The sequence below is a fragment of the Mugil cephalus genome, chromosome 23 (assembly GCF_022458985.1).
Source record: "Mugil cephalus isolate CIBA_MC_2020 chromosome 23, CIBA_Mcephalus_1.1, whole genome shotgun sequence".
Classification (NCBI taxonomy): domain Eukaryota; kingdom Metazoa; phylum Chordata; class Actinopteri; order Mugiliformes; family Mugilidae; genus Mugil; species Mugil cephalus.
This window is the reverse complement of record NC_061792.1, coordinates 11,399,767-11,426,166: the sequence shown is the minus strand read 5'-3', so window position 1 is coordinate 11,426,166 and position 26,400 is coordinate 11,399,767. Positions and strand designations below refer to the sequence as shown.

The 26,400-nt window shown below is 44.5% G+C and overlaps 2 protein-coding genes across 9 annotated transcripts in view; one reads left to right on the top strand and one right to left on the bottom strand.

Moving 5' to 3' along the window:
* The window catches only part of scn1lab (sodium channel, voltage-gated, type I like, alpha b), a 34,505-nt gene extending 21,816 nt beyond the window's left edge, over positions 1 to 12,689 (bottom strand). For 2 of the 6 annotated variants that reach the window (XM_047576595.1, XM_047576598.1), the window contains exons 1-7: positions 12,186 to 12,689; positions 6,247 to 6,566; positions 4,751 to 4,869; positions 4,453 to 4,542; positions 3,672 to 3,800; positions 2,748 to 2,839; positions 532 to 828 (exon numbers count right to left, since the gene is read on the bottom strand). In XM_047576595.1, the coding sequence (XP_047432551.1) occupies positions 532 to 828; positions 2,748 to 2,839; positions 3,672 to 3,800; positions 4,453 to 4,542; positions 4,751 to 4,869; positions 6,247 to 6,513 (994 nt within the window). In that variant the 5' untranslated portion in view covers positions 6,514 to 6,566; positions 12,186 to 12,689. The other 4 variants (XM_047576596.1, XM_047576597.1, XM_047576600.1 and 1 more) reach the window with 4 other exon arrangements.
* Positions 12,690 to 16,218: 3,529 nt separating this feature from the next.
* On the top strand, positions 16,219 to 25,616 carry LOC125000880 (verprolin-like). Of its 3 annotated transcripts, none has more exons than XM_047576627.1 (9): positions 16,219 to 16,298; positions 18,566 to 18,721; positions 18,800 to 19,001; positions 19,077 to 19,323; positions 20,149 to 20,267; positions 20,346 to 20,540; positions 20,694 to 20,793; positions 23,504 to 24,679; positions 24,896 to 25,616. In XM_047576627.1, the coding sequence occupies exons 2-9, from the start codon at positions 18,627 to 18,629 to the stop codon at positions 24,901 to 24,903; spliced, it is 2,142 nt and encodes a 713-aa protein (XP_047432583.1). In that variant the 5' UTR covers positions 16,219 to 16,298; positions 18,566 to 18,626; the 3' UTR covers positions 24,904 to 25,616. The 3 variants fall into 3 exon arrangements, with proteins under 3 accessions (XP_047432583.1, XP_047432581.1, XP_047432584.1); XM_047576625.1 differs by lacking the exon at positions 16,219 to 16,298 and adding an exon at positions 17,558 to 17,958; XM_047576628.1 differs by lacking the exon at positions 16,219 to 16,298 and adding an exon at positions 17,559 to 17,958 and having other exon boundaries at positions 20,152 to 20,267.
* Positions 25,617 to 26,400: the final 784 nt, after the last annotated feature.

The following is a 26,400-nucleotide window of genomic DNA, read 5'->3' as shown; positions in this document are numbered from 1 at the left end:
ATCTATGAGATTTTAATCAGATCTCTCTGTCTGTCTGTCTGTCTGTCTGTCTATCTGTCTGTCTATCTGTCTGTCTATCCCCGGACTTCTCTGCTCTTTGGTTCGCCTTCGGCTCGTCATGGAGCTGGTGCACGTCTCCTCGATACCATGCTGGCGGTCAGTGACTCACCCTCCTCTAGCACTTAAGGCTGCTCATGCCACACAGATGGGCTAAGGGAGCATGACGAGTGGTAGCGAAAGAAGGAGGGGAGGGGGGGTTGGTGAAAGTAGAACGCTATTGTTGTGGCGATTATCCGCCACATTTGCTGCATTCTCCCACCAGCGCTTGTTAGAGCTCCCGGCCTTCGCTGTCACTCCCTATCATGGCAGCGGGCCAACGTCACCGCCACCCTGACCCGATCTGCATGAGAAGTAGTCGGTATCTGACTCAGGCCGTCTGGAGCAGGCGCTAACTTGACCCCGGTTGCTCCCTACGTGTGCCTGGCGGACATGCAACAGCTCCACCGCGCTGCTTGGCTTCGCTCGGCTTACTGTTATCGTTGACGTAGTCCTCCCATTTGAACGTGGCGTTCTGCACCAACGTGGCGTTCTGCGCGAATGTGCCGTTGCCGCCGTCGCCGTCCAAGACGTAGCCGCCGTCCGAGACGTAGCTGCTGCCATTGCCGGTGGCGTTGTCGAGCGGCCAGCGCACGCACTTCTGCCTCAGGTTGCCCATGAAGAGCTGCAGGCCAATGAGGGCGAAGACGCTGAGGCAGAACACAGTGAGGATCATCACGTCCGACAGCTTCTTTACCGACTGGATCAGCGCGCCGACGATGGTCTTCAAGCCTAACAGGGAGAGTGGGCAAGGGAGGTGGGGTTGGGGGGGTTGGGAGAGGGACATCGCAGAATGATTAGTGCCTGCTAATTACAACCACAAGCATGTAGAGAAGAAGCTGCTAATAAGAGTTTACAGTAGCAAGCAGCCAGGGGCATCTGTAGTGGAGGTTCCTGTATGAACCGGTCATACAGTAACCAGGCGAACACAGATCACCGCTAATCAAAGACTGACCACTAGAGAAGGTTGGATTTTCCATATTAGTGCCATTAGTCTCTATGGATACTTTTTGTAGCAAATGATGTATTTGTGTGTTGTCGTTGGCGTAAATGACCATCGCATAGTGCAGGGTCATGTTCACAAGGTCAAAAAGCTGATTTTATCCAGGGAAACAATGCCAGTATAAAGTGGATTGCGGTTAATTGCTCCCCTCTCAGCCAGTCGTGTAACTGGTCTCATATATTTCTCAAGCAGCTGGTTGGTGGAGCGTGAGAAAAATATGTCACCAAATGCGCTTTGTGTCAGCTTCACGCCGATGCGAAAATGAGTCGGACTGAGTCATTTGTTGCACGTTAAGGTTTTCAATCTGCTGCATTTCGTTTGTTCTCGGGAATAAAACCAAGAACGAGGAACAGTTTGGGGGAAATGCATGTTTGGCGTGTTTTCTTTCTGAGAGTTCGGAGAGAAGATTGACACCGCTAGCTAGCTTTAGCACAACATAAATACTGGTAGAAGTGGAAAACCTAGCTCCATCCTCAAAAGATCATTCATACATTTATTCATGGTGGTATTTAGTTAATTTAGGATGCATGCTCCAAAAATACGATGCAAGGAGGGCTGTCTGCATCAGGTGTCAAAAAGCTTTGTAGTGCTGAAAGGAAGGTGTGCTAATGGGTAAACTTTGAGCAGGCTAGTCAAGAGGTTGCATTTTCTGCAGAAAGAATTCTACAGACAGAAATGGACGCCTGAACTTGCCCCTGTGCGAGTGATTGGCGTGACCCTCTACATGTCGAGCTTGAGCCGGCTTCAGCTCTTTACAGCACTCCAGCGACACATCAACCAATCAGATATGGTTATTTTTAAACGGGTGATGACACAACCATGTCAACAAGTGCTTAAGCGACAGTTAAAGGGCAACTGGATGACAGGGCAGCCATATTTGACTGCTCTGAAATATTGTGTTAGCATTAAAGTTTAGACCAGATATGATCAGTCTCCTCTTTAAACTCTCAGATAGAAAGCGCTGTGAAAACACAAACATGTACTAGGCCTGCTTGCTCTGGGCTTTGCCCAGGATGTTTAGACCGTGTCCAAATGTAACTTTGACAGATCTCTGTAGACAGTTATACATACGACCTCTGTGTTAGTTTGCGATGTGAACAGTGTTAGTGTTTAGAACGCCATTACCCAACCACCACTCACCATAATCACAATTTCTCCAAAACAATACCACACGACACTTAACAAAGACATGCACGGGAAAACAAGGTAAGGAGGATCCCTGCACACACAAGTGCTTGCCACCAGAAAATCTGCTTTTGCAATGTCTCATGCAAAAAAAGTGAAAAAATAAATAAATAGATGAATAAAATAGTGCACAAAATCTACTCGTAAGGCTCCCAAGGCGAGAATAGATTTCAGCCAAAAAAAATTCTGCCTTAAAGGATGCGTCTAAAAGCTATGAATCCTGTCAATCTGTGAAGATTGGAGCCAGATTCCAGCTTTTACTGGCTTTTTTACGAAGGCAGCATGAGGGACGGCGACGGGCGTCGTCAGGCTTAGCTACAAGTGAGATGAGCTGAGAGGGCGAGGAGGAGGAGGAGGAAGGGGGTGGGTGGGGGGGTCGGCGTGAGTGTTTGGATGTTTAAACGAAACGCCAGTTAGCCGTTAGCATTTCGGGTTACCCTACGGGCCTGGATGGCTCTCTCACCTGGGATGACTGATATAGTTTTCAGGGCTCGCAGAACCCTGAAGGTTCGCAGTGCCGAGACATTGCCCAGGTCCACAAACTCTGTGACATATCTGTAAGGGAAGGCAGGGGAGGAGGAGGAGGAGGAGGAGGAGGAGGAGGAGGAGGAGGGATGGGGGTCGGGGTCAGGTGGGCATTTTGGGGAAGGTGTGGGGACACACGCGCACGCACAAGTCAGGCACCCACACACATGGCGTGACAAGACAAAAGGAGGGTCACGGGAAAAGGAAGGGAGAAGGAAGGGAAGGGAAAGGAAGGGAAGGAGGAGGGAACGGCAAACGGTCACGCACAGAGGACAAATGGCAGGAGTGCTGGCAGCAGGCACAGGCAGCCTTACCTGGTATTACTGAGATAGTTTTCAAAGCTCGCAATACTCTGAACGTGCGCAGAGCTGAAACATTGCCTAGGTTTACAAACTCTGTTATATACCTGCAGGATTAAATGCACAGTTACAACACAGCATGGCACAGGCAAACCCAGTACACTTGCTCAAACATGGGAGTAATAAAAAAACCAGCTCTCATAACAAGGAAACAAGATTAGAAAAGTCATCATGTCACGGGCTCAGCTTGTAATCCGTCACATCAGCAAATGCTACGACGGACGGACGCCATGCACTGTAAAGCTGGAGGCTGAAGTCACTGAGGCGCGAGAGAGAAATATGGGCCAAGATACTCCATGCTTCTAAGGAGGGGGGACATATCCATCATAACAGAGTAAAGATTCTTAGCCATGCTTTTTAAATACGCTGCGGATCATCATGCCGCTCTACCTTCTCTCTATCCTTTTTACTTTTTACATTTATTAGCATTAAAAGCATTGTGTCTCTTAATCTACGCCACATCATGTCACGCTGATCCTAACGACGCTCGGCACAATACTTACGCCATGAGGATAACACTGAAATCCAGCCAGTTCCACGGATCCCGCAGGAAAGTGAACTTCCCCACGCAGAAGCCCCGGGCCAGGATCTTAATGAGGGACTCGAAGGTGTAAATCCCTGTGAATGTGTACCTGGTAAACAAGGCGGGGAGGAGAGGAAATTACTTTAGTCAACCATTTCCTCGATTGGATTCTAGATTTACTGCATTATCCTCCTAAAAATGTGGAGGTTCGGTTTCATTGTACTTAAGGAAAATGTAATTTGAGATAGCCTAGCAGCTCCACATGTCTTCCACAGGGTTCCTCACAACCTTTACTTGTCAAACTAGATGTCTCTGTCCACATTGTCTTCAGAGCAAGGTACTGCGGATCCTTTTCGGTCGATCCATCTATAGATCTCTGAAGCTCTTTGTCAGACTCCTCCCCTGTGACCAATCTATCTAAAGAGATGTGTACTCAGCTTCTAGGTTTTTATTTAGGACATCTGCAGGTGCTGCAAACCTGAACCTCACCTGACTAGAGTCTGTTAAAGAGAAAAAGTGAAGGAAGACACCACCCTAGTCACGTGATAATCTGTTTTGCTATTAAAACCTCCCCACCCAGATGATGGGAATTTGTCATTACGTCTTAAATCATTTATCATTTAATCATTTATTCTATTCTATAGACGGGGCTATTAGCAGCTGGTGGTTTCTACATCTACATGATGGAAAGTCGTGCTACATTTCTGAGTATCGGTTCTACAACGAAGAAATCGAGACAAATACAAAATCTGGAGACTTACTCTACATTCTTGGCCCAGTCCGGGGGGTTACTGAGGGTCATGAAAGCACAGTTGGTCAGGATGGTGAACATGATCAACATGCTGAACATAGTAGGAACCAAGTCAAGGAACACAAAGGAACGTGTGGGCTTCTCATGAACACTAGTGTGTAGACAGCAGACATACATTTCAGTCAAACCGCTCAGCCGCTACGTAAAGCCTGAACCCCGACATTTAGTCTTCACCGTCAGCACGTTTAATTCTGATAAACCCTTTAATCCAAATCAAGCAGCGTCCGCCGCAAACTCTGAAAGGATATGAGTGCACTAAAACTCTAATAGCAATCCTCCTCAGAGGGTTGAAGGGGCTTAGGATGTACAAGGCAGGAGTGGCGTTGAAACGGAAGATTGCCTTCCCACGATTCAATACTATGAAGGTCTGAAAGAGACACAGAACAAAGTCAGTACAAAGCTGCACTGCACAAAATCTCATCTTGTAGATATATGTATATTGTTTGGTGGCTGCTTTAGTGCACATGGAAGCAGCTTAAAGAGCAGTGAGTAGTGAATTAATCGCTGTCCAGTCGCAGCACAACAACCGTCTGTGGGTGGCATAGCAGCTCAGATTAGCGTTTAGCACCTCTGTTGGCCTGTGACCTGGCTGAGAGCAATGATTTCTAAATGCAGTTTTGCAGCTTGCTTGAAACACAAAAGCGAAATGAATATGAATTTGTTTAGGTTTCATAATTATTTCAGTAGTATTTACACATCAGTGCCTATGATTTAAATTTAAAAGTGAAGTTAAAAATGAAAGGACTGATGTCACCCTCGAGAGCAGGAGCGATTTGCAAAAGCTAGCTTAGCCTCACAGCTCAAAAACGCACAACTCGTCATTTTTTAATTAAGATTTGTGTACAGTTAAACCTAAAACCTACAAAGGTTCTCTAATAAGAACAAAAGTTGAGGAAATAGAAGCTGTGGTTATGCCTAGACCAAGGGTCTCAAACCTTTTTTTAGGGCAAGGACCCCCTAAACTGATGGAGAGATTAAGTAGGGACCCCCTACCTATTATATGTGTTCTATATTAAACCAGTGCTATTTATAAATATACATTATTATTATCAGTTTGAATTCAATATTAAACTATCCCTTATCCCTTTACTAAAATATGTTGGATCTGTGTTGATATGCATTTAACGAAATTAAAATTTAGGGGGGAAATTAAAAAAAAATATATATATATACAGTATATAAAATGTCTAATCAACCAAAAATGCCACCCCCCTGTAGTACCCCCGCAAACCCCCTGTTGAAGACCTCTGCCTTAGACATGCTTTCACTGTGCAGATTCCAATACTTCTGAGGCTAAACTGCTTCTAGCTGCTGACCTTAGCTGCTAAGATGCATTAATGTGCATGCATGGGGGGTTTGACCTGCTAACCCCCTGGTTCGTGGACAACCCGCTGTACTGCACCAACCAGCCCTCAGGTGAAGAGCTGAGAAGACAGGGGCCTAATGTATTCAGTTTTTATGTCTTTCCAAGGCAGAAGTTTGCCTGTGTGGGAGGAAATTGCTACATCTGCCCATGTGCTTTCTTTAAATAGTTTGGGTGAAAGGATTGGGCAATTAACTTCAAGCCTTTACGGGCTCTGAAGGCTTGGACGAGAAAGTGCAGACCTTTAATGGAACCGAATTCAATGCATGAGTCATGGAATAATTGAGAGCTAAATCAGTAAACACGTCGAAGCTTTGAGGCCAGCGCTTGCAGGAACTTTTCTCTTTCATAAGACGTGATATGATCAGCGCGAAAACAGACCTTCTGATTGCTGTAGTAGGGGTCCAAGTCCTCCAGAGGGGTGGACACCAGGTGGGGAGGGGTGTCCCCGTAGATGAAGGGGAGAGACTTCCCCGCCTCCAAGTCGCTGTTGGGCTTGGGTCCGTTTTCATCGTCGCTGTCACTGCGGCGCTCCTCCCGCGGTCTCCGGGCCTCCTCCTCGGCGATGCGCCTCTCGATGGCGGCCAGCGACTCGGGGACGAAGGGGCGGAAGCTGTCAGGTCCGGGCGGTACAAGCAGCTGTGCCATCTTGTCATCCTGCTCCTTCAGAGGGCAGCGAAGGGCTCAGCTGGGGCAGGGAGCTGCAGCGAGGGGGAAGGAAATGAGAGGAGGGAAGTGAGTCAGGACCTGAAAATAGTCGCCACCTTTGGGGGTCATCTCATCTACCTGGACCATTATCGTAGTAAGCATGCCTGGATAAATGAGATTTATTAAGCCCCACTTTGTGCCTCTCATGTATTACATTGCATTTGTGTCACAGCGGCAAAAATAATTACCTTTAAAGCCACAGCTGGTGGTTCAAAAACACTTTGACCTGAGAAAAGAGCTGATGATATTTCTCCTGTTTTCTGGGAAAAAATAACTTTTACAGCCGCTATATTATTATATATTGCAAAAAGGTCTCCAGTCTCCTCTCTTTCATTGTCTTCTTTGCTAAAGTGAAGGTCTTTAACAGGGGGTCCACAACCCCTAGGGGGCCCGAGGAGGTACTGCAGGGGAGTTGCAAAATCTTTGATTGATTAAACATTTTTTATATATATATTTTATTTATTTTAATTTTCTCCCACAAATTTGAATTTCTTTAAATACACATTAACAAGGATCCAACCTCCAAGTAAAAGAAAACATCAACACCACCCTATTGTTTCACATATTTGAAATAAAACCTGTGCATTATTTGAATAACTGAATGCAAAAAGATATTAATATCACATATTTATAAACAGCACTAACCTGAGTTCAATGTAGAACACATATAGTAGGTAGGGAGGGGTCCCTACTTAATCTACTGTAATTTCCTTCTACCATTGTCTTGTCTGACAGAGTGACACTGGAAAATGAAATGAGGCTCTTTAGTTGTGTTTTTTGTCTACAGAATCTTAAAGACGCGCTGGCCTATATCGTCCAGACTCTCTATATAAATTGTTATCAGCATCTACTTGATTATATTGCTTCGTGAGTAATGGTTGGTGACTTGGAAGGCTTACGGAAACACGCATTCATTTCATTTGGCTGAGGTAGAATAACACAGAGCATATTTCACATGCAAATGGTTCTGGGTGACTAACACCACTTTGAGAGCCTCACTGGATAACACAATAGTCTGGAGTTTCATAACCGATGACTGGCGACGAGATTCATACCCAAATCATCCATTTAGAAAAAATAATCTGTTAATATGCCGTTAAAATAATTTGGCTTCAGTGACGTGTTTTTTTTTTTTTTATTATTTGTTTGTTTGTTTGTGTTGTGCGTCATGCTCAGCGGCGCTGGGAAGAATTATTTGAATCGGGTCACAGGTATGTGGAGGCTTTAAATAGGAGGTAAATACAAGGTCTGACACATGACAAACCCTCAGCAGAATCACAGGGACACAATAAGTAGCCAGTCACAAGTGGAGTGGACAGCTTGAGAACAAAACAGCCAATCTGTGAAGAAAACATCGAGCCTTAATCAATTTATCGCTGGACTTGTGCTGGACGAAGTGTCTTCGGAAGCCCCGTCCACTCGCCATTAATTAACAGGTGCAATAGATAGTAACTATTGTCTTTTTAAAACTGTGAGCAAAAAGCACCAGAGGTTCTACTTCCCACAGGAAATAGTAGGAAGGCACACAAACAAGACCCCCCCTCGGCCCCCGTCATGGTGCCTCCCAGTCGAGACAGTCTCCCGGGTAGGGCCTGTCCCTCGTGGGGCGCCATACTGGCCCAGAAAACAGCAGCCTCCCAAAAGTGCTGTCGCTTTGTGTCACGACCTGTTGCTTCCTGTTCCGAACATAAATGGAGGAACAGAGGCTGCCTCAGCACAGGCTCCTTTTACTTTCATGTGCACAGTAACACAAGATGATTGATAACACTCCGGTTAGCTTAGCACCAGAATTCAGAAGTGCATATGGGCATAAAGCTTTAAGTGGGATCCATCTGGGAGAAACTGATGGTTCCATGACATCTGAGCAAATGCTAATGCAGGCCATGCAATACGGTTAAAAGCTCACAGACTAACCGCACAAGGTGAAGTCTTCAGTCAATATGTTATTCCCTACATCCTCTCATTAGAAATCCGGCTGCAGGCTCTCGACTAGTTTCAACGATCAAACCTCGCGAGACCTGCCAATGAGATTAGTCCACGAGGGAGATCCAAACCATGATATCACCGTCAGAAAGCTGGCTGGGTTTATTAAAGTATGAAAGGACGGAGAGGAGCTGCACAAAAAACAAAGACAGGATATACCATTTCATTTCCCTAACTGTTGTAAAATCACATCGTTGTTAGAAAGCCACAGCAGCCGGCAAATGCTGCGTTTCCAAGAACTCGCTGGGCACAAATTGTGAATTAACTGTGACTTCTCCCATAGGGGGGCTCACAAAACACATCTGCTTGTGTCCCAAAGATTGCCCCAGGACCCAGTGTTGTGATGTGCGGTGTGACAGCTTGTCGAGAATGAGCTGCTGTGTAGCAGTGGCGGCGAGGGTGGCTGTTAGTTATTAGGCCTGATGGACCCCGCAGGCCCAGAGCATACACACCCGCCTCTGAGCTCAGCTATCAGCGCGACCATCCCCAGAGTCAAATTTAACACGACAAACTGAGAACACAGAGGGACGGCGAATGGTGTCTCCAGAGACACTATAAGGAGCAGGCAAACTAGTGGAAGCATCCTGAATAGAAATCAATGGGAAATGTCCATTACGGCGCAGATGGCCGTGGTATGACACATATCCTGTTGATCCAGTCAAAAAGAAAATTATGAGCTTCATTAAAGTCAAAGCAGGAGACGTGAAGCCAATCATGCCAAGATGACTCACAGTCATTGAGGTTCAGGACGTTTGCTAGCCGGACCATGCGAAGATGGATTTCTAACTTTAAGAATGGCTTAATGCATCCATAACATAGATTCGCATTTGGTCAACCTCTATGGCTTCCTCCTTAGAGAGATCAATGCAACGCAGCTTAAGAAAAACACATGCAAATAGACGGAACTTAAGCAAATTGAGAAAATATCTTTATCGGTTTGACGACGCAACAGAAATGTGATGAAAGGAGCACAAGCGACAACTAAAATGTTTGCAGGGGAACCCTAAAAAAAGTGATGAACCTGTTATTTTAATTAGCTGAAATGTAAGTTTGTGTCTGTTTGTTATTAGCCTGGGGCAAAATGCACAAATCATTCACAATTTGACTGTACTAATAACACTTAAACATTCGTTCCAACCCTTTTCATCACTTATCGGTATCCCCGACACTTACAGTGTCTTTTTTTTTTTCTTTTTTTGCAGCTGGCGCGAGTTGCGTTTTGCAGCACATGCATCGTGAAATTAAAGAAGACGTTTTCTTAATTTGCTCGCGTTTTATCCATTTCCATGCGTTTCCAAGATTCCTGCAGAGCTGTACATTTTGCTTCATCTTTGTATCATGATGCATCATAAGTCTATGAAAACAAAGTGTCAGTTTGGGGTGTTTTAGCCTGAATTCAACCTTATTTACATCCAAGTCTTATACAGATGGATAATTTCATGCAACCTTCACGTTGTTCCAAGAACAACACTGCCATGATCTCCAGTACTTATAGGGAACGTAAATGGTTTAGATCATTTTAGTTCAGGGGCCATATACAATCCAATTTGGCCTTAAGCGAGCTGCACCAGTACCTAAACAGCATAATAAACATATGAGCAATGACAACTACAGACAGGAAATTTCTTTAGAAAAATGAGTGCAATTTGGGCTTACTGCGGTCTGCTGTTTAGTCCTGGTTCTCAATGATGTGCTCTGTCCACTCCTGACTAAAACAGTGGACAAATTGGTTAAAAAAAAAAAAAAGGCAGTTGTTTTCATTTAAAAATATGCTGTCTTCTATATTATTTTTGCCTGCGTGCCAAATGTTTGATGCCCATGGTTTCGTTTCTCCACTATTGACAGAATGCAGAGTTGCGCTTTAAAACAGACCTAAAAGGAGCCCACGTGATCTCATAAAAGGTGCCCATCACGTTCCCAACACCTTCCACAACAGTTAAAGTGTCCTTGAGCAAAACAAAAAACAACAAAAAAAAAAAAAAAAAACGTGAGCTCTCGTTTTTTTTTTCTTTCTTTTTTTTCCACAGACAGCTGGTTCACTGTCCATGGTGCTAAAGCGGCAGCTGGCTCCAGAAAGCAAACAAGTGGAGGTCTCCCTTGATATCAGACATTTTGAAAGGGGCATCTGCACGGGCTTCATCCACCTGAGCTGCTCAGACGCGGCGGTGATGAACGCGACCGCCGCTGACACGGTGTCAAAAGGGCGCTGCTGTCCATGGTGCTTAAAGGTTTTCCGAAAACGACAGCGATGTATGGATATATAAAAGCCACCATGTGCATGGCTTAAACTATAAATACAACAATTATCACAAACCATTCCATGTTTATCATGACCTTAAATCACTTTGAAGACGCCTCTCAGACCCTGTCGTGCCATTCATTTCTAACAAGCAACAGATAGAGACCTGTTACTTTTTTTTTTTTCTTTTTTTTTTTGGACCGGTGGAGGTTTGCAAATAGAAACCAGACCCAGAGAGGCGGAGCGGGTGCCAGACGATACCTTAATTCGCGGCGGTTCCTGAACGAGTCTCGGCGGCTGTCGCCATGTTGATGATGTCTTCGCGTCACCTCCAGAATAATCGACACTTTTTCTTTTTTTTTTTTTTCGGAGCCCGTCGAACAAGCCACCGCGTCGGCTCCGCGGATGAGACGCCCCGGCGCAACTCCCGGGGAGCGACAAATAAACGACAAAGAGGAGAGGTGCACGTCTAGAAATATCTATAGGTGACCTAGGTTGAGGCTTTTGAGCGCTTCGGCCAACCCAGCGACACCCCCACTGGAAACCGGTGGTTACCAAAATAAAATAATAAGCTCCGGCGGCCACCTGGAGGTCCTCGGGATGCGTTTGAAATGGCTCCAACCGATAATTTAATGAACCCGTTCTCCTTTTAGCTCCACGACAACTTCAGCCGGTGAATAACTTAGGTGTCATTTTATTTTACACTGTAAAAAGATATGATGTAAAAAAAAAAACAACAACCAGTGTCTTTGAATTAGTCTGGGCGTGTCCTTGCCAGATGTGCGCTCGTAATGAATCAAACGCAAAGGAGCGTTCACACACACACACGCACAAAAATTAAATTAAAAAACAAAAAATAGATTTTAGTTTGTTTTGTTTCGTCTGTCGCCTCAGTTTAGATCCACCCGCGTGAAATGTCAAAATCCATACGTGCCAAGACATTTCTAGAAATAAATAAACCACAGGCCTGTAGCTCTGAGGGCTATTCCCTGCCCAACGCGTAAGGGAGGATGCTAATAATATTTGGTGCTCTCGTTTTGTTTGTCACGACGTTGAGCCTGCTCTCGTTCATTTTTATTAGTTCGGGAGTTAAATCTGAGCTTTATGTCCGTGGCAGCCATGAATTGAGCCACAAAAAAGCGAATTTAAGTGACATACAGCGAATTAAACACTGTTAAAGAAGATGAAAACATCTAAAAGGATATCAGTTTATAGCTACACCCTGGCTCGTGGTGAATATATCGCACATTTAATTAGTGTGACTAATAAGCTGGGGCCGACAGGTGCGCGTTTAAGGGAAAAGCGAAATAAACCAAGCCGAATGTTGTTTAGTGAGATGTGTCACATCATAAAGGCTGAGGGAGCCATCTCCAAAGATCTGGATACTCACCACCATTACGGTGCCCAGCAGGTGGGGATCCTGAAGGTAGATCCCATCTCCGAAAGAATAATCCTTTTATTTATTTATTTATTTATTTTAATTATTATTCTAAGCGCAGTCAGCCCGAGATTTAAACCCGCTTTCCTCCCGCTTTCTAGAAATCCCGTTCGGGGGTTGACGGATGACCATTTAACAAGCGCTGCCTTGATTTGATTTCATTTAATTTCTTCTTCTTCTTCTTCTTCTTCTCCTCCTCCTTCTTCTCCTTCCACTTCAGTCTCAGCCGCCCTCGCTCGCCATGGAGAAATCAATCCGCGCTTCCGGTTCGTTTGGCGTCGCAGGCTGGGAATGAATGTCCTCAGAGCTGCGACTGTCACAAGATGGCCTGGGTGCACACGTCTAGAAAATATCAACCTGTTGTCACACACACACACGGAGAGAGAGAAAACAATATACACGTGGAACTGGCTCGTTTTTAAGATTTGTTTTAGGCGCATGTCACAATTGGACAAAATAAAAACCGTTCAAGTCTCATTTTTAAATTTGTCCCAACAATAATTAGTGTTTTATGGTATATTTATCTGGTTATTTAATATTAAACAAGTTGCTTCTCCACTTTTTGTTGATTCCCCACATTGTTTCACTTATCTTATTCAACAGTTGCTTTTAATTTATTTATTTATGTTTACACATGCATAAAGTGTTGGAGACTAATTTTCTCCCTCAACTTCTCATTCTATAATTAAATGTGTCATTCGCAGACTCAACTATCTGGCTGACATGAAAGTAGAGATAAGGCTTCAGACATGTGCAGGCTCACGTTGAAGCCACATGGGTGTGCGCGCCGGCACCGAGCCCCCCCACCCCTGCCCGTTTCTTATGAGTCCCTGACACCTGGTGGCCGGTCCCCGGAACTGCACCCCGTTACATAACGCCTACATGATGGAAAAGTTTGCTCTCCCCTGGAGTAAAATGGAGTCTGGGTGAAACTAACTTGGCGAGAGTGGTGCATGTTGGGAGGGGAGTATAGGATGCATTTTTCAATTAGGCTAAAAATAGCCTCACAGATGCGAAGCCTGCAGCAGGGGGACACGCCCAGGAGCTGGGGCTCTCACATGTGTGAAGTGAGTTTCACTTCTCTCGAGGAAACACAATTACTGACAACTCTTTGTCTACACAGTCGCACGCATATACAGCAACTGTTTGCAGCTCCAGGTGGCACCTGTTTCTATATACGACAAACTAAAACACATATCTTGAGCCACAGCTCATTTATTTTTATGTTTTTTACCTGTTAGTACTTCAAGCTATTAGACTAAATTAAATCTAGAGTGCCGCCACAAGGAAGCGTCTCCAAAAGATGAGCTCAGACGTCGGCACATCTGTGCGACTTCGCTGAGCTTCTCATTAGAGGCAGGGTGACGAATTTGGGAGCCTCGCTCAAACTCATGGGATGTCAGAGTTAGGTTGCAGCGTGGCGCTTTATCGAGGCCCTGCGTTACAGACAGTTCACGTGAGTTCGTGTGCTCATCCAGATGAATGCGCTCTGGTGCCTCTTTTTTTTTTTCTGTGAGCGTTGAGATTGACAAACAATGCAGATCAAGCGGCAAACGCTGGACGAGGCTTCCTGAGTTCAAGCTATTCAGAAGTTGAGTTTACACTGCAGATGAGCAGCTGATAACGCGGAGGGGAAATGAACTCACGTTGTTGTCATTTTAATTTCCTTTGACAGGAAAAATAAAAGCAAGCCCGTATCACGCCACTTATTCCGTCTCACATCGCCGGTTCAGAGCTGCCGTCGATGGATGCATTTAGTGCGAGGCGGCAGGATGGAGAGGAAGTGACAGTTGAACACCGTCTACCTGTTTATTCCAATTTGGGAGTGCGTCATAGTGTGTGTGCACGTACCCAGGACTTCCTCCATTTCATGGCGTGGTGATGCAGAGCGACAGACTGCGCGGTGTCACTGAGCAGTCTTTCTGCTCAGCTCTTAGTCATGAGGAGAAGTTCATTAACCTCGACCGTCACACGGGGATCTGTTTAGTGCAGCCAGCGCTGCTACGGCAGAAGCTCAATGAATCTCCGCTGTCAGACTACACAATGAGATTACAAGATTACTGTTGGCGTGGACGTGTGTTCACCGCACTTCATTTGATTAAACTCCCGCTTTACTGCATACCTACTGTTTGCAGATTAATCAAGATGTGATGCTACATTAGCCTGCTTCATGACAGTAATGGGACTCCCTAAAATCCACTAGTGTCTCACAAAACATCATCTTTGACGAGTCACACATTATCAAGAAACATAAATCCTTCTCTGGATGATAAAAAAAAAGATGTGCAACAATAAGCTTGACTGGATGAACATAAGATTATATCCAATAATTTGTATTAAATAAAGAAATGCAAAGATAATTCAATGGTCAAGCACGATCAGGTGTGTGCAGCCATGCTAGCAGCTTTTTGAGGCTTTACTGTCAAGCTAGAATGCTAAAGTCATGCTAACGTTCGTTCAATTTTCATTTCTTTTCATTAAACAAAACAAGACAGCTGTCATTCACCTGGTCAAACCACCCACCCAAGCTAACCTGTGTACCATGTTCACCATCTCAGTTTAGCATTAGCATGTTAAAATGACCTGTTCTCAATGACAAGAAAACAACCATGCTAACCATCTTAGTTTAATGTTGGTGTAGTAGTGTGACATGCTCAAAGTAATGCTGTTGAGGGTATTTTCTTGAATTTAAATTAGCATTAGCATGATAATCTGCCCCATCTCACTCATGATCCAGTTTACAGGGATTACTACACAACAGTTAAATTATATTGGAGGTTAAAATTATGTGTAATGTAGGGAGTGGCAGCTTTGAGCGACAGGTGGGTGCTGTCACAGGTCCATAACCGTCTGCCTCAGTGCCAACTGCGTCATTCAGGCCAAGATGGCAACAGCCAGAGCCACCACACTGAGCTTCAAATGTGGTCCTCAAAGGTAACGGAGGTTTCGGACCTTTTTTATACAGTCTAGGCCAGGGGTATTCAACGTTTTTCAGGCCAAATACCCACTATATAGGCGTTCTATTTTAAAATCGACCAAGTGCTATTTATAAAAATCCATTATTATTATCATCATTTTGCATTCAATATTACAGGGGTCAAATATACACAGGTTTCATAAAATGTGTAACAGTAGCGTAGCCAAGCCAGGAAATTGTGGGGGGAAATTTATAAAATATATTTAAAAAATGTCTAATCAACCAATTTTTGCAATTTTGCGACCCTCCTACACTTCCCACCGCGGACCCATAAGGGGTTGGGGACCTCATGTTGAACACCTACAGTCTAGGCCAAAAAATCGGCCTAAATGCTAAATTAGAGGCTCAAAATGCTCCTTCAGGCATGTCTACACAGTCAGAGACCTTCACTGCCCTGAGACGACTGACTTTGCAGCACAGTTATGTAAGAAGGTGGAGGAGCAAACAGTGACAGTGAGTAGCAGTAAGACAGCAAAAGCAGTGTTGGGCAAAAGTGAAAGGCCAATTCTAGATTATACTGTCAGGTGAGATACTGCCCACTGCTTTTTTATTTTTTATTTTTTTTTAATTATTATCGATTCGCTGCTGTAGCTGAAATCACTTAAAACTTAATGTTGAGTTTGAGTATGTGAGTATTGAGCAGCACAGCTTGGGAGATGAAGCCCAGTGTGTCTGCACGCTATACAGCGAGACGGACTGTAGTTGATCAGCAATACTTCAGCCAGATCCTATAGAGCCGATCAGTAGCTTATATGGATTAGAGGCGTTTGCACAAACAAACAGGCTGGTGCACAAGTTACCTGGTGCATGCTCCCACCTCCCCACTCCACCACCACCACCAACACCACCACCCACAAAGCATACACAAACAGACAAACCCCAGACATGCAAAGTGGTGTCACATGACTGGGCAGGGCCTATAGGTGTGACAGGCTTGGCTACTAAAACAGGGATTACACTGGGACTGAATTTCCTGCTCACTCCCTCCCTCCCTCTTTCCCTCCCTCCCTCCTCTACATCTCTCCTCCTACAGCAGAATAACAGAGAAGAGAAAGCTGAAAGAGAATGGGAACTATCTGCGGACACAGGTTAGTGCATAAAAAAAAAGAAGCTCCGGCTCAATGAGTGTTATTTTTTTATGAGTGCGGTAGCATGAAGAGACGCAGCCTTTTAACAGCACTAATCCCTCTTACTCAGGAAACTGAGTAATCTTATTTGGAACTCAGCATTACTGTCTGAACAACATGGCTGAAGACCTGGTGCTGTACACGTTAGGACACAGTAGTCGTGGATGCAGGCTCAGTTTCCTCTAATTACGTGCTTTTATAATGAACTGTTCATCTATTTAGCAGGAAATTAATTCAGTCTCAATACGTAAACGAGTGAATTAAAGCTAAATTAATGACAAACTCTATGATTGTGCTGATGTATATTATGCTAAATGATTTCAATTTAACTTATTTTCTGTCTTAAACGTGTGTAAATGTTTAAATACACTTAGCGGCCACTTCATTAGGTACATTTAGAAAAGCGAACGCATTCTAATGTAATTGTTCTGCAGTAAATAGTTTTACGGCTGCTGTCATGGCCAGTTTATGTTGAAATAGCATTAGTATAGATGTAATTCACCTGTATGATACATTTGGAGGAAGCAAAATAATAAAATTACATTAAATCTAGTTTCATGACCATGGTCTTTCAACTGTATGCTCAATTTGGAGGACGTTAAGTAATAAATAATTCAATTAAGACTCGTTTCATGACTGTTATAATGTTCAGTTTATGTCAAAGCAGTGCGAGAAAGGTGGTCATTAATGGCTTATGTTGAAACAATGCAAGAACGAAGGCGGTTTAAATGAAAGTAATGATAAATGAAAATAAATATAGCTTAATGTAAAATGTCAGTAAATACAGCGAGACCAGAATAATGTGGATTATCAAATCAAACAATGATCCATACGAACTAGTATGGATCAGTTTCAGTTAGTTTTAGGTCATTTCAGTTACGATAAATATATATATATATATATATTATATTAATATTACCTAACATAATATATTAACCTAAATGTGAGCTACAACACCAGGTTTCTGTGCCTGGATTCCAGTTGTTTCTAATGCAGCAATCCATTTACTTGTCTCTTCTTTGGCAGATATCTGTAAAGATATAAATTTAAATTAATTTTACAAGTTAGACATTATAAAAGCCTTTGATTCAAACTAACGCTGCTAATCTCCACGCTTTTTGCCACTTCGCTAGCTGTGACGTAACGTACGTACCCTCCATAAAGAGCCGTTCGGGAGCCGAAAGAGCCGGCTCTTCTTTGGGAGCCGTGGCCAAAGAGCCGGCTCTCATAAAACAGACGCACTTCCCCCCCTCCTACCAAACTAACAACAAACCGCGCACATACAATGTTGATGAGCAGATACGCGCACAGCTGTTGGGATGGCACGCTCCGTTGAACGCCTTTAAATACTGCGAGGGCGTCGACACGAACCGTTTGGAGGCGCTTGTTCCTATGGCGATGGAAGAGAACCGCGCAGGGTCAAAGGTGGAGGCAGAGACAGCCTAAAATCCCGGAGGGAGGCGAGGAAGTTGGTCCTAATCAGTCTAAATACAGCCGCTTGTTTCCGTCGGAAGTTGCTCCGTTTAGTAAACACGTCAAAGTTACCCTACTTTTTTTTAAATTATTATTATTTGTTTGTTTTTGTTCGTGAAAATACAACTCGGTCGAGGAAACGATTCAGGTAAATATTTATTTTTGCTTTTTAGGAAACAGAATTAGCAACTTAAAAGAGTTTAGATGAATTTCATCTTAAATTTACAAAAGTTTTAGCCAAAAGTGATATCTCTTTTATTGTTTTTAGCACGAAGAACATTAATGTAAATTCAAATTTGTTTATATAGCGCCAATGACGATACAAATTGTCTCGAGAATTTTTTTTTACAAAATCGGTCTGAAACCTCCAGAGCAAACATGAAGGCAAAAGAAAAACTCTTACGGAGGGACACATCTGTTTGTTCTATTATATTTAATATGGCCACAAAATGGGTAGATTTCACAATTTTTATCGACAGCAACCGACGAAACTAACTGCGTATTTAATTGGCAATGAAAATAATAATCGGCTGTCGCCCTACAATGAATAGGATTTCTAAGTGGTCCCTGCAGTGTAGTGGCCAGGCCTTAAATTCCCATAATTTTCAAGCTGCCGTAAGACATTTCACACCAGCACCGACACTCTTGAGATCTTCCTATCCTGTGGAGAGGCTGTGGCTCAGTCCGCTGAGTCGTCTGGTTTTAAGAGGATATTGATCAGTTTTAACAGCTGGAGCATCTCTTCTCCCTCTCAGGAGGTTTACCTGACATTAGGAACAGGACTGAATCCTGGGAGTCCTCTTGAGGCCCGTTGAGATGATGGATGAACAGGTGAATCCGCTGGAGAGGGACCACTTGCTGAGTGTGGTTCTACCAGGGGGGGTGGAGAAGAAGGCCACAGTGCCCGGAAGGTAGCTCATTTCACTTTTTCGTATCATATCAGCTTCAAAAAGAAGATTAAGTGTTTACATTTCATTTCATCCTTACAGCAAAGCGGTGATGGACTTGCTGGTGACACTCTGCGCGAGTTACCACCTGAATCCCTCCGACTACACCGTCGAGGTTCTCTCGCCCAACAAGAACAACATCAGCTTCAAGCCGAACTCTCCCATCGGCTCGCTAGAAGCTGACAAAATTGTGTTGAAGCCCAAAGGGATGGAGGAAAAGATCCGGCAGCCGTACATGCCTGAGGTATAAAAATAAAGTGAAAGTTTGTGTAATAAACACGTTAAATTGGTTAAAAGCTGTATTTCTTTTTCTTTGCAGGCAACAGTTCGCCTGTTAATCAACTACAATAAGTCGCACAAGGCCGTGGTGCGGGTGAATCCCAGGCTGCCTCTTGAGATGCTGCTGCCGGCGGTGTGTGACAAGTGCGAGTTTAAAGTAGAGACGACCGTCTTGCTGAGAGACTCTCAGTCTGAGGAGCCACTGGACCTGACCAAGACCTTAAATGACCACGGGCTGAGGGAAGTGTTCGCCAAAGATACGGCAGGGAAGCACCTGTCTGAAGGAGGTATGCTGGAGGACACAAGAAAAGAAAAAAATATGTGAAAATGTGTCTTATTCTGATCTTCTAATGTCACATGGACAGATGAATGCATACTTATAACGATATTTGAGTCACGATACGATACATATCACGATACTTGAGTCACAACATGTTACTTGAGTCACGATACGATATGTATCGCGATACTTGAGTCATGATATGATTATATTATATACATTATATATTATGATATTGTGATATATTGTAATATTCTACATAGTGCACCTAGAAAAAACATCCAGCTTGAGATACAAGTTGTATATATGTCCATCAGGTGACAGTGATAATTCACTGCACAAATTGAGTCAAAAAACAAAATTAATCGCGATATATTGCCATATCGATATTTTTGTCCCACCCTTACTATCCACAGTGATATCATTGGACTTTAGGGGCCTCCCTAGTCATCAGATCTGAACCCAGATAGATTGAAATTGTGTGACGCCAACGTTGTCGAAACCTCCGATTCGATCAGCCACAACATTATGACCAGTTACAGTTCTGTTGGGGAACTTTTCGGACCTGTCTTTCATTGGTGTGAATGTTACTTGTGCCACCCACCTAGACCAGGCCAGGCCCCCCATAGCAATGACACTCCTTCGCCAGCAGGATGCAGCCTGACACAGACACACACACACAAAAACGGTTTAGGAACAACTCAAAAAAAACACAAAGAAGAACACAAGGTGTTGACCTGGCACTAGATCCCAAACTTCCCAGACCTACACAATATTAGTAAGGTGGTCATAATGCATCTGACCACATTAACCTGTGCTTCTCTGCCCGCAACAGCTATCACACCAACAGAGGTCATCTCACCTCCTCCACTACAAGATAACAAACAGAAACAGAAGGAGAACACGGGATTCCTCAGCTTATTTAGAAGAAGGAAGAAGAAACACGAAGCGGTACGTCGTGAGTCTGCTGGGAATGGACTCCGGCTTTAGCTATAGATTCATCGCATAAAAACGTTTCTCTCTCGGTAGGCTCGTGCGGCGAGTGTTCCAGCGTCTCCCGGTCTCGGCAAACAAACGACAGACGGCAGGAACTCAGAGGCCGCCCCCTCCTCTAACACCCTCACCGCAGACATGCCCAAGAAGAGGCGAGCCCCTCAGCCGCCCATGGGCGCGTTGCAAAGCGTCCCGAGCAACCTCAGCACCTGCCATTTACGAGGAGCACAGGTGGGTCTCTAAAAGTGCACAGAAACCCGGTAGGAGGAGGAAGAGGCTGCATTATTAAGAACTAAGAATTTTCAAAACAAAGGAAAAACACTGGTATGGATTGGGTAAATTTGGGACATCCTCTAATAATATAACACCACTGTCTCTCTGTAGAGGTCTGCAGATTCTACCTTAAGGAGTACCAAGCGTAGGGCCCCACCTCCTCCCTGTGCAAACACACTCCAGAAGCTGCAGTCAGACACTGACGTTAAAGGTAAAATCTTCATTATTTTACAACAGAGCTATGCAATAGCCTAAAATATTGTTACTGGTTAATTAAAAGGGATAAATCAGAGAACTGGTCTTCAATAGGAGGTATTCTAGGGGTTCACAAAAGCTTAGTTTTGAATGCAGAATGATAATAATAATGTATATTTATAATTTGCACTAGTTATATATAGAACACATATAGTAGGTAGGGGGTTCCTACTCAATCTCTCCATCAGTTTGGGGTCCTTGGCCTGAAAACCCCCTAAATTAGAGTGTGTCTTATTTCGCCATCCAGTGGCGACTGCCCGAAACTGCGGAGCAGGCGTTTAATGCGCTTGTAAAATAATCCCAATTGACCTTTTACAGTATTTCAATCTAAATCAAATAGGGGGGTTTAGAGCGGGGTGAATTCCCGTATCTGCCAAATCCTTCCAGCCGCAGTCGGAGTCACGCCGGGGGTCAAGAGAGATTGAAGTTAAATCAAGATTAAAATGTCAAAGCCGGCGGCATCAAATGGAAGATTTAGCAGTTAAATCCTGCACAAAACGCAGCTTTGCTCGGTAACAGTTTAACCCCGTTCAGGGCAATTAAAGTGACCCGGAGCCTTGTTCACATATCATATTGGCTTCAATCCGTTCCCACATAAATCCCTCTATTGTCCAAGCTTCCATTCCCCTCTATTAGTCTGATATGCTTCCCCATGTGGCCCGCGTTTAGCTCCTATCTGTACATGCGCCGCTTTCACCGACTTGTGTTATTAGACATGAGTTATTGGATATCTGTAATTACAAATGCAAGACAAATCATTCTCAAACCAGCCTCGGCAGAGTGTTGTTTTACTCCCTGCGTGTTTTCTTTGAGCCACACTGCTGAGCTGGCTCCTATTAGACGATGGAAAAACAACTCCCAGCTAAGAGCAGACGGGCTCTGAAAACACACTCCTGACCTCCTACGCTTCTTCCGACATTCCTCGCATCTGTATTTCCCTCATCGTGGAGAGATTCAAACCAGCTTCCCCTGGAAATGTCTCAAGCTTTTCTTTTTTTTTTTTTTCTCCTCCCTGCTTCCAGGTGGTTGAGGTCTGCTCCTGCTCCTGCTGCTGCTGCTGCCTCCTTTTCCTCTACTCCTTCCACCGTCCTCACTCCTTCTCTCCATCCTCCTCCTCCTTCAGTCGGCCTCTTCTTCCTCCTTCCCACCTTTGTGGCTTTTATGGACGTGTCACTGTTGCCTGCTGCACACACATGCTGTATATTTGTACCGTTTTTAAGTTTTATTCTGCTCGTGTGTTTTTATTTTTAATTTTGGTGTATATTCTGTAACTCTTCTTCTTTTCTTTTTTTTTTCTTTTTTAAGTGTGTGTACATTACCTCAATAATAATGTTTTCAATTTTGCTAACTAATTATTTTAAACCAAACCAGACCAAGAGGAGGATTATTAAGTAAATTAAGTTGTAAAATGTGATTTTGTGTTGCATGCTCGTTCATTTCTTAACCTCGTAGTTGAACTTGCTGTGGTATATTAATGTTTTTAATATATTTAAGTTGCATCCTTTCACCTCGATTCCTCTCGTTATTCATTCGTCGAAGTTTTCCACATCATTTCTAGTATTAAAGTAAAAGTGACTATTTAATACTTTTTTTTAATTCAAAAAATATGTCTGAATATAACAATATGTCTTAACCAGAAAGTGGCTACTTCAGTCTGCTTCAAAAGTATTCGGACACTTCTATTATTACACTTTCTATTAACCGAATGAATCACCAGCGTTAAAGCTGGAGGTTTTTGAATTACCGTAACTCACAGTGATTATGCGCTATTGGCAAAATCCAAAGTGTGGCTGAACACTGTCTGGAAGACTTTCTTGACATCTGGAGGGGTTATCAACAAATTCCTCCAAACTGCTCTCTCTTCCTGGATCTCCCCTGTCTTACGTCGCACCTCAGCCTGCAGCCGACGTCACCCGTGCGTCATCGTTACCGTAATGATGAGCGACGAAGCCCACGCGGAAGTGCAAAAAACTGCAGTTCATGGAGCGGCCACTGGAGGCTCAAAAAGAGAGAAAATCTCTTTTACAGCTTTTACAGCATCATTAAACATGTTTACAGCCTGGTCGTTTATGTTTTTCTTCAGGTTTAAAATTTTGCATAATTAAGGGCATGAATTGAGTGACCAGTGGTAGCCTGAGCTAACAGTTAGCAGAGAGTTGGGTGGGCAGGTCTCAACAGGTGACACGACCCCCCTCCACGTCCATATTTTAAATATCCAAGTATGGGCGGAGTAAACCTCATTCAACATGGCGACCGCAGCCTCCGCGCACTTTGGGCTTCAATTTCAAGGTTCACAATTTAATGGATGGTGTCAAGATGGGTTTGTCCATAGTATATACAGTCAGTGGTTCAGCCACACTTTATTTGTCCATCGGTGAGTTACGGTAATTCAAATACCCTAGATCTGCGATGTTTGTTTGTGAACATACACACACAGAATTCTGTTAATAATTTGCTAAAATCTTGCATTTTTTTAGCAAATCTTTGACCACTTCTAAAAACAAGTTTTGCTGTTCCAGAGTTTGGACTGTAGAATGATAGATTTCAGGCTATATTTCATTAAGATACATTATCTGCAAATGGATATTTAAAGACTGAGGTTTGAGGTCTGTTAATTTGAATAATTCCGATGAAAACGTGTTGCTAAGTGTTTCCTGTTTCTCCAGGGACTCTAGACTCCCTGAACACTCCAGAGGAGCCGAGAGAAAAAGATGAGTCAGACTCTGTAAAAATATCTCCGTCCTCCTCTTCACCGCCGCGTCCCTCACGGCCACACTTCTCACACTTCTCACACTCCTCCCTGGCTCACCTCCACGAAGTGGCCGACCCCTATCTGCCTTCATTCCGTGGGAAGGACTTGTCCGACGCCCGCTCTGCTCTTGCCAAAGTCCTGACGTCGTCCGTTTCTAAAGGAACGCTGGTCAAACGTCTGAGGAGCTCCGCCACCTTTCACAAGTTCCACCACGGCTCCTCCGCCATGGCCACGACGCCGACGGGCTCAGACGACGGGGGTTTCTGTGAGGAGCTCGACTGTGTTCTGAAAGCTGAGAGCGGCTGGGAGGATCCCGTTGAGAGGAGGAGGCTGACCACCTTTAAAGTAGTTCCCCCGAAGAAGCCGGATCCAGAACCGAAACTAGATGTTCCAGACCAGAGTCTGACTCTAAAAGAAGATGAAGCTGAGGTGGAGAGCGTGGAGGACGAACTTTCATCTGACACATCAAAGATTGAAACTCCTTCTCCCAGTCCTGCCCAGCTTCCAGCTCCTCCTCTACAGCATCTAGATGATTGTACAGGTCCAGTCAAAGCTCCGCATGAGGTTGAGGACACGGTGACAGAGGAGAACGAAGCGGAAGAACCTGAGGTGATGCCGTCTGATTGCAGCGATGGAGAATTTAGTGAGACTCAGATCAGCCAAGAAGATCAGAGCCCCAGCACAGACATGGACCACTGTAGTCCATGCTCTGGTGACACCAACACTGAGGAGGAAGTGGCTCAAGACGAGGAAGCAGAAGAAGAGGAGGTGGACGTCAGCTTCCCTCCCCCTCCCCCTCCCGTCTTTTTCAACGATGAAGTCATGGAGGACCAGAGAGGAGATCCAGCTCCTCCTTCGCCATCGTCTCCGCCACCAACTCCTCCCACCCCGAGTGGCGCAGCACGCCAAGATGTTCCTTCGGCCAAACCCGACCAGCCTCCGGACGAGCCGAAGGCAGCGCCGTCCAGGTTTGCCGAGGCGGTGGCGATGGCCGTCCAGCGCTCTCGCCAGAAAGGTTTGGGCCCTCCGGTCTCCATTGGACCACACACCACGCTCCCGTCTCCAGGTCCACTTACAACATACCAGTACGGTGAGTGGAGTACCATAGCTTTCACGTCAGACATATCAGAGAAAGGACTTATTAAATATTCTTTGAATAAAACTACTTGATAACAAGTGCAATTCTGTCCATAACAGAACCAATGTTTGCTTCAGGCCCTCCTGCTTCTACCGCCTAGGGCGTCCACAGAGGTGCCGCATATCTGAAAGATATGATTTGTAAACACTTCTGTTTTTTCTTCTTCAGGTGCCTGACCTCCTTCCTCACACATCTTTGAATGGATGTCCTTGTTTTAGTTGTGGGTCCAGAGTTGACCGAGGACACCCGAGGGTCTCCACGCTTCCTCTAAATATCTTAAACGCTCATTTCCACGAACTGTGAGAGGCAAACACTACCGTTTCTTTGTGCAGATTAAACAGAATCTTCTTTTTTCTCTCTGTTATGGAGGATGCCAAACGTACAGGACATGAGTTGTTGAAATGGCCTCGTCCTGTTTTTTTTTTCTTTACTTCCTTTTACATTTTCATTTAACCCGTGCCAAGACGGACGAAGCACTGACGTAAGGGCTCTTTTTTTGTGTGTGTGTCACCGCACTTCTAGGCTTTGTTTTCTCCTTCAGGACGTGCACTTTTAGCCTCCAAAGACATGGGCCGCGTTTCGCGTTTCAGTCACCAGGTGGCAGAAGAGCATTGCTTCTGAAATGAAAATTGTGCGTGAGCTTGCTTTCACACTGTCTGTTCTGTTCTGGTGGTTGTTTCACAAGTGGATACTTAAAAAAAAAAAAAAGAAAGAATAGTAAATATTGTTTAAGATTTACTCTGTAGCCACGGATGAAATTCTGTCAAATTCTGTCTAAATGTTTATTTTTCCTGAAGGCTGTCTCTGTTAAAGAATTCATGGGTGTTCCTAGAATAAAAAAAAAAAAAAAGGAATATTTAATGTGGAGAATTTCCTGCATTTCCAGTTGTAAAAAAAATAAATAAATAAGAAAAACTCCTTGTTGGAAGCATTTCAGCACCTTCCTGAATAAACTCAGTCCACTTTGCTCACATGCACACACTCTGATGTCTTTAACGGACCCACACCTCGGGGCAATACTGCACAGCTATACTTGGGTGCCAAAAGAATCTGCGCTACTATACGTATTGATCCAGCCCTGGCCTTGGAGGAACAGCAAGGAGCTATGCGAGGTAGAGACCTAGCCAGAACCGCCTGTGGCTAAAGCTCCTCGTTTGCCAGGCCTGGACTGAGTGGGCTCGCTTCAAGACTTTCTTTTTCTCTCTAACATCCCCTGCTCCACCTGAACAGAGAGAGGGAAAGAGAGAGAGAGAGGGAGAGAGGAGGATGGGTTGCTGGTGGATGATGGGAGGTGACCGTTGACCCTGTCGTGTTTCCGCAGCGCTTCCCCCAGAGGGGGCGCCTGGCCCTCAAGGGCACAGCCATGTCACACCGCCGTTGTCATGGAGAATGCCATTACCGCCCCTAAGGGAGAAAGAGCCACGTCTAACGTTTATAGAAAGAAAGAGGAAAAAAAAAAAAAAGTCTGCAGGAAAAGAAACACATGCAAGAGAGAAGCTCTTTTCCTGCCCGGTGCAATGATATCCAATGTAAGTGACAACTCTGGCATTATCCTCTTTTAGCACGGAAAGGTTGAATCTCAACCCGAGATCCGCTGCTCGTGATTATGCAGACAAAAGAAAGCTGGGTTCGTAATGCGGCGCAACGTGAAATGCTACTCTGTCTCGTGCATT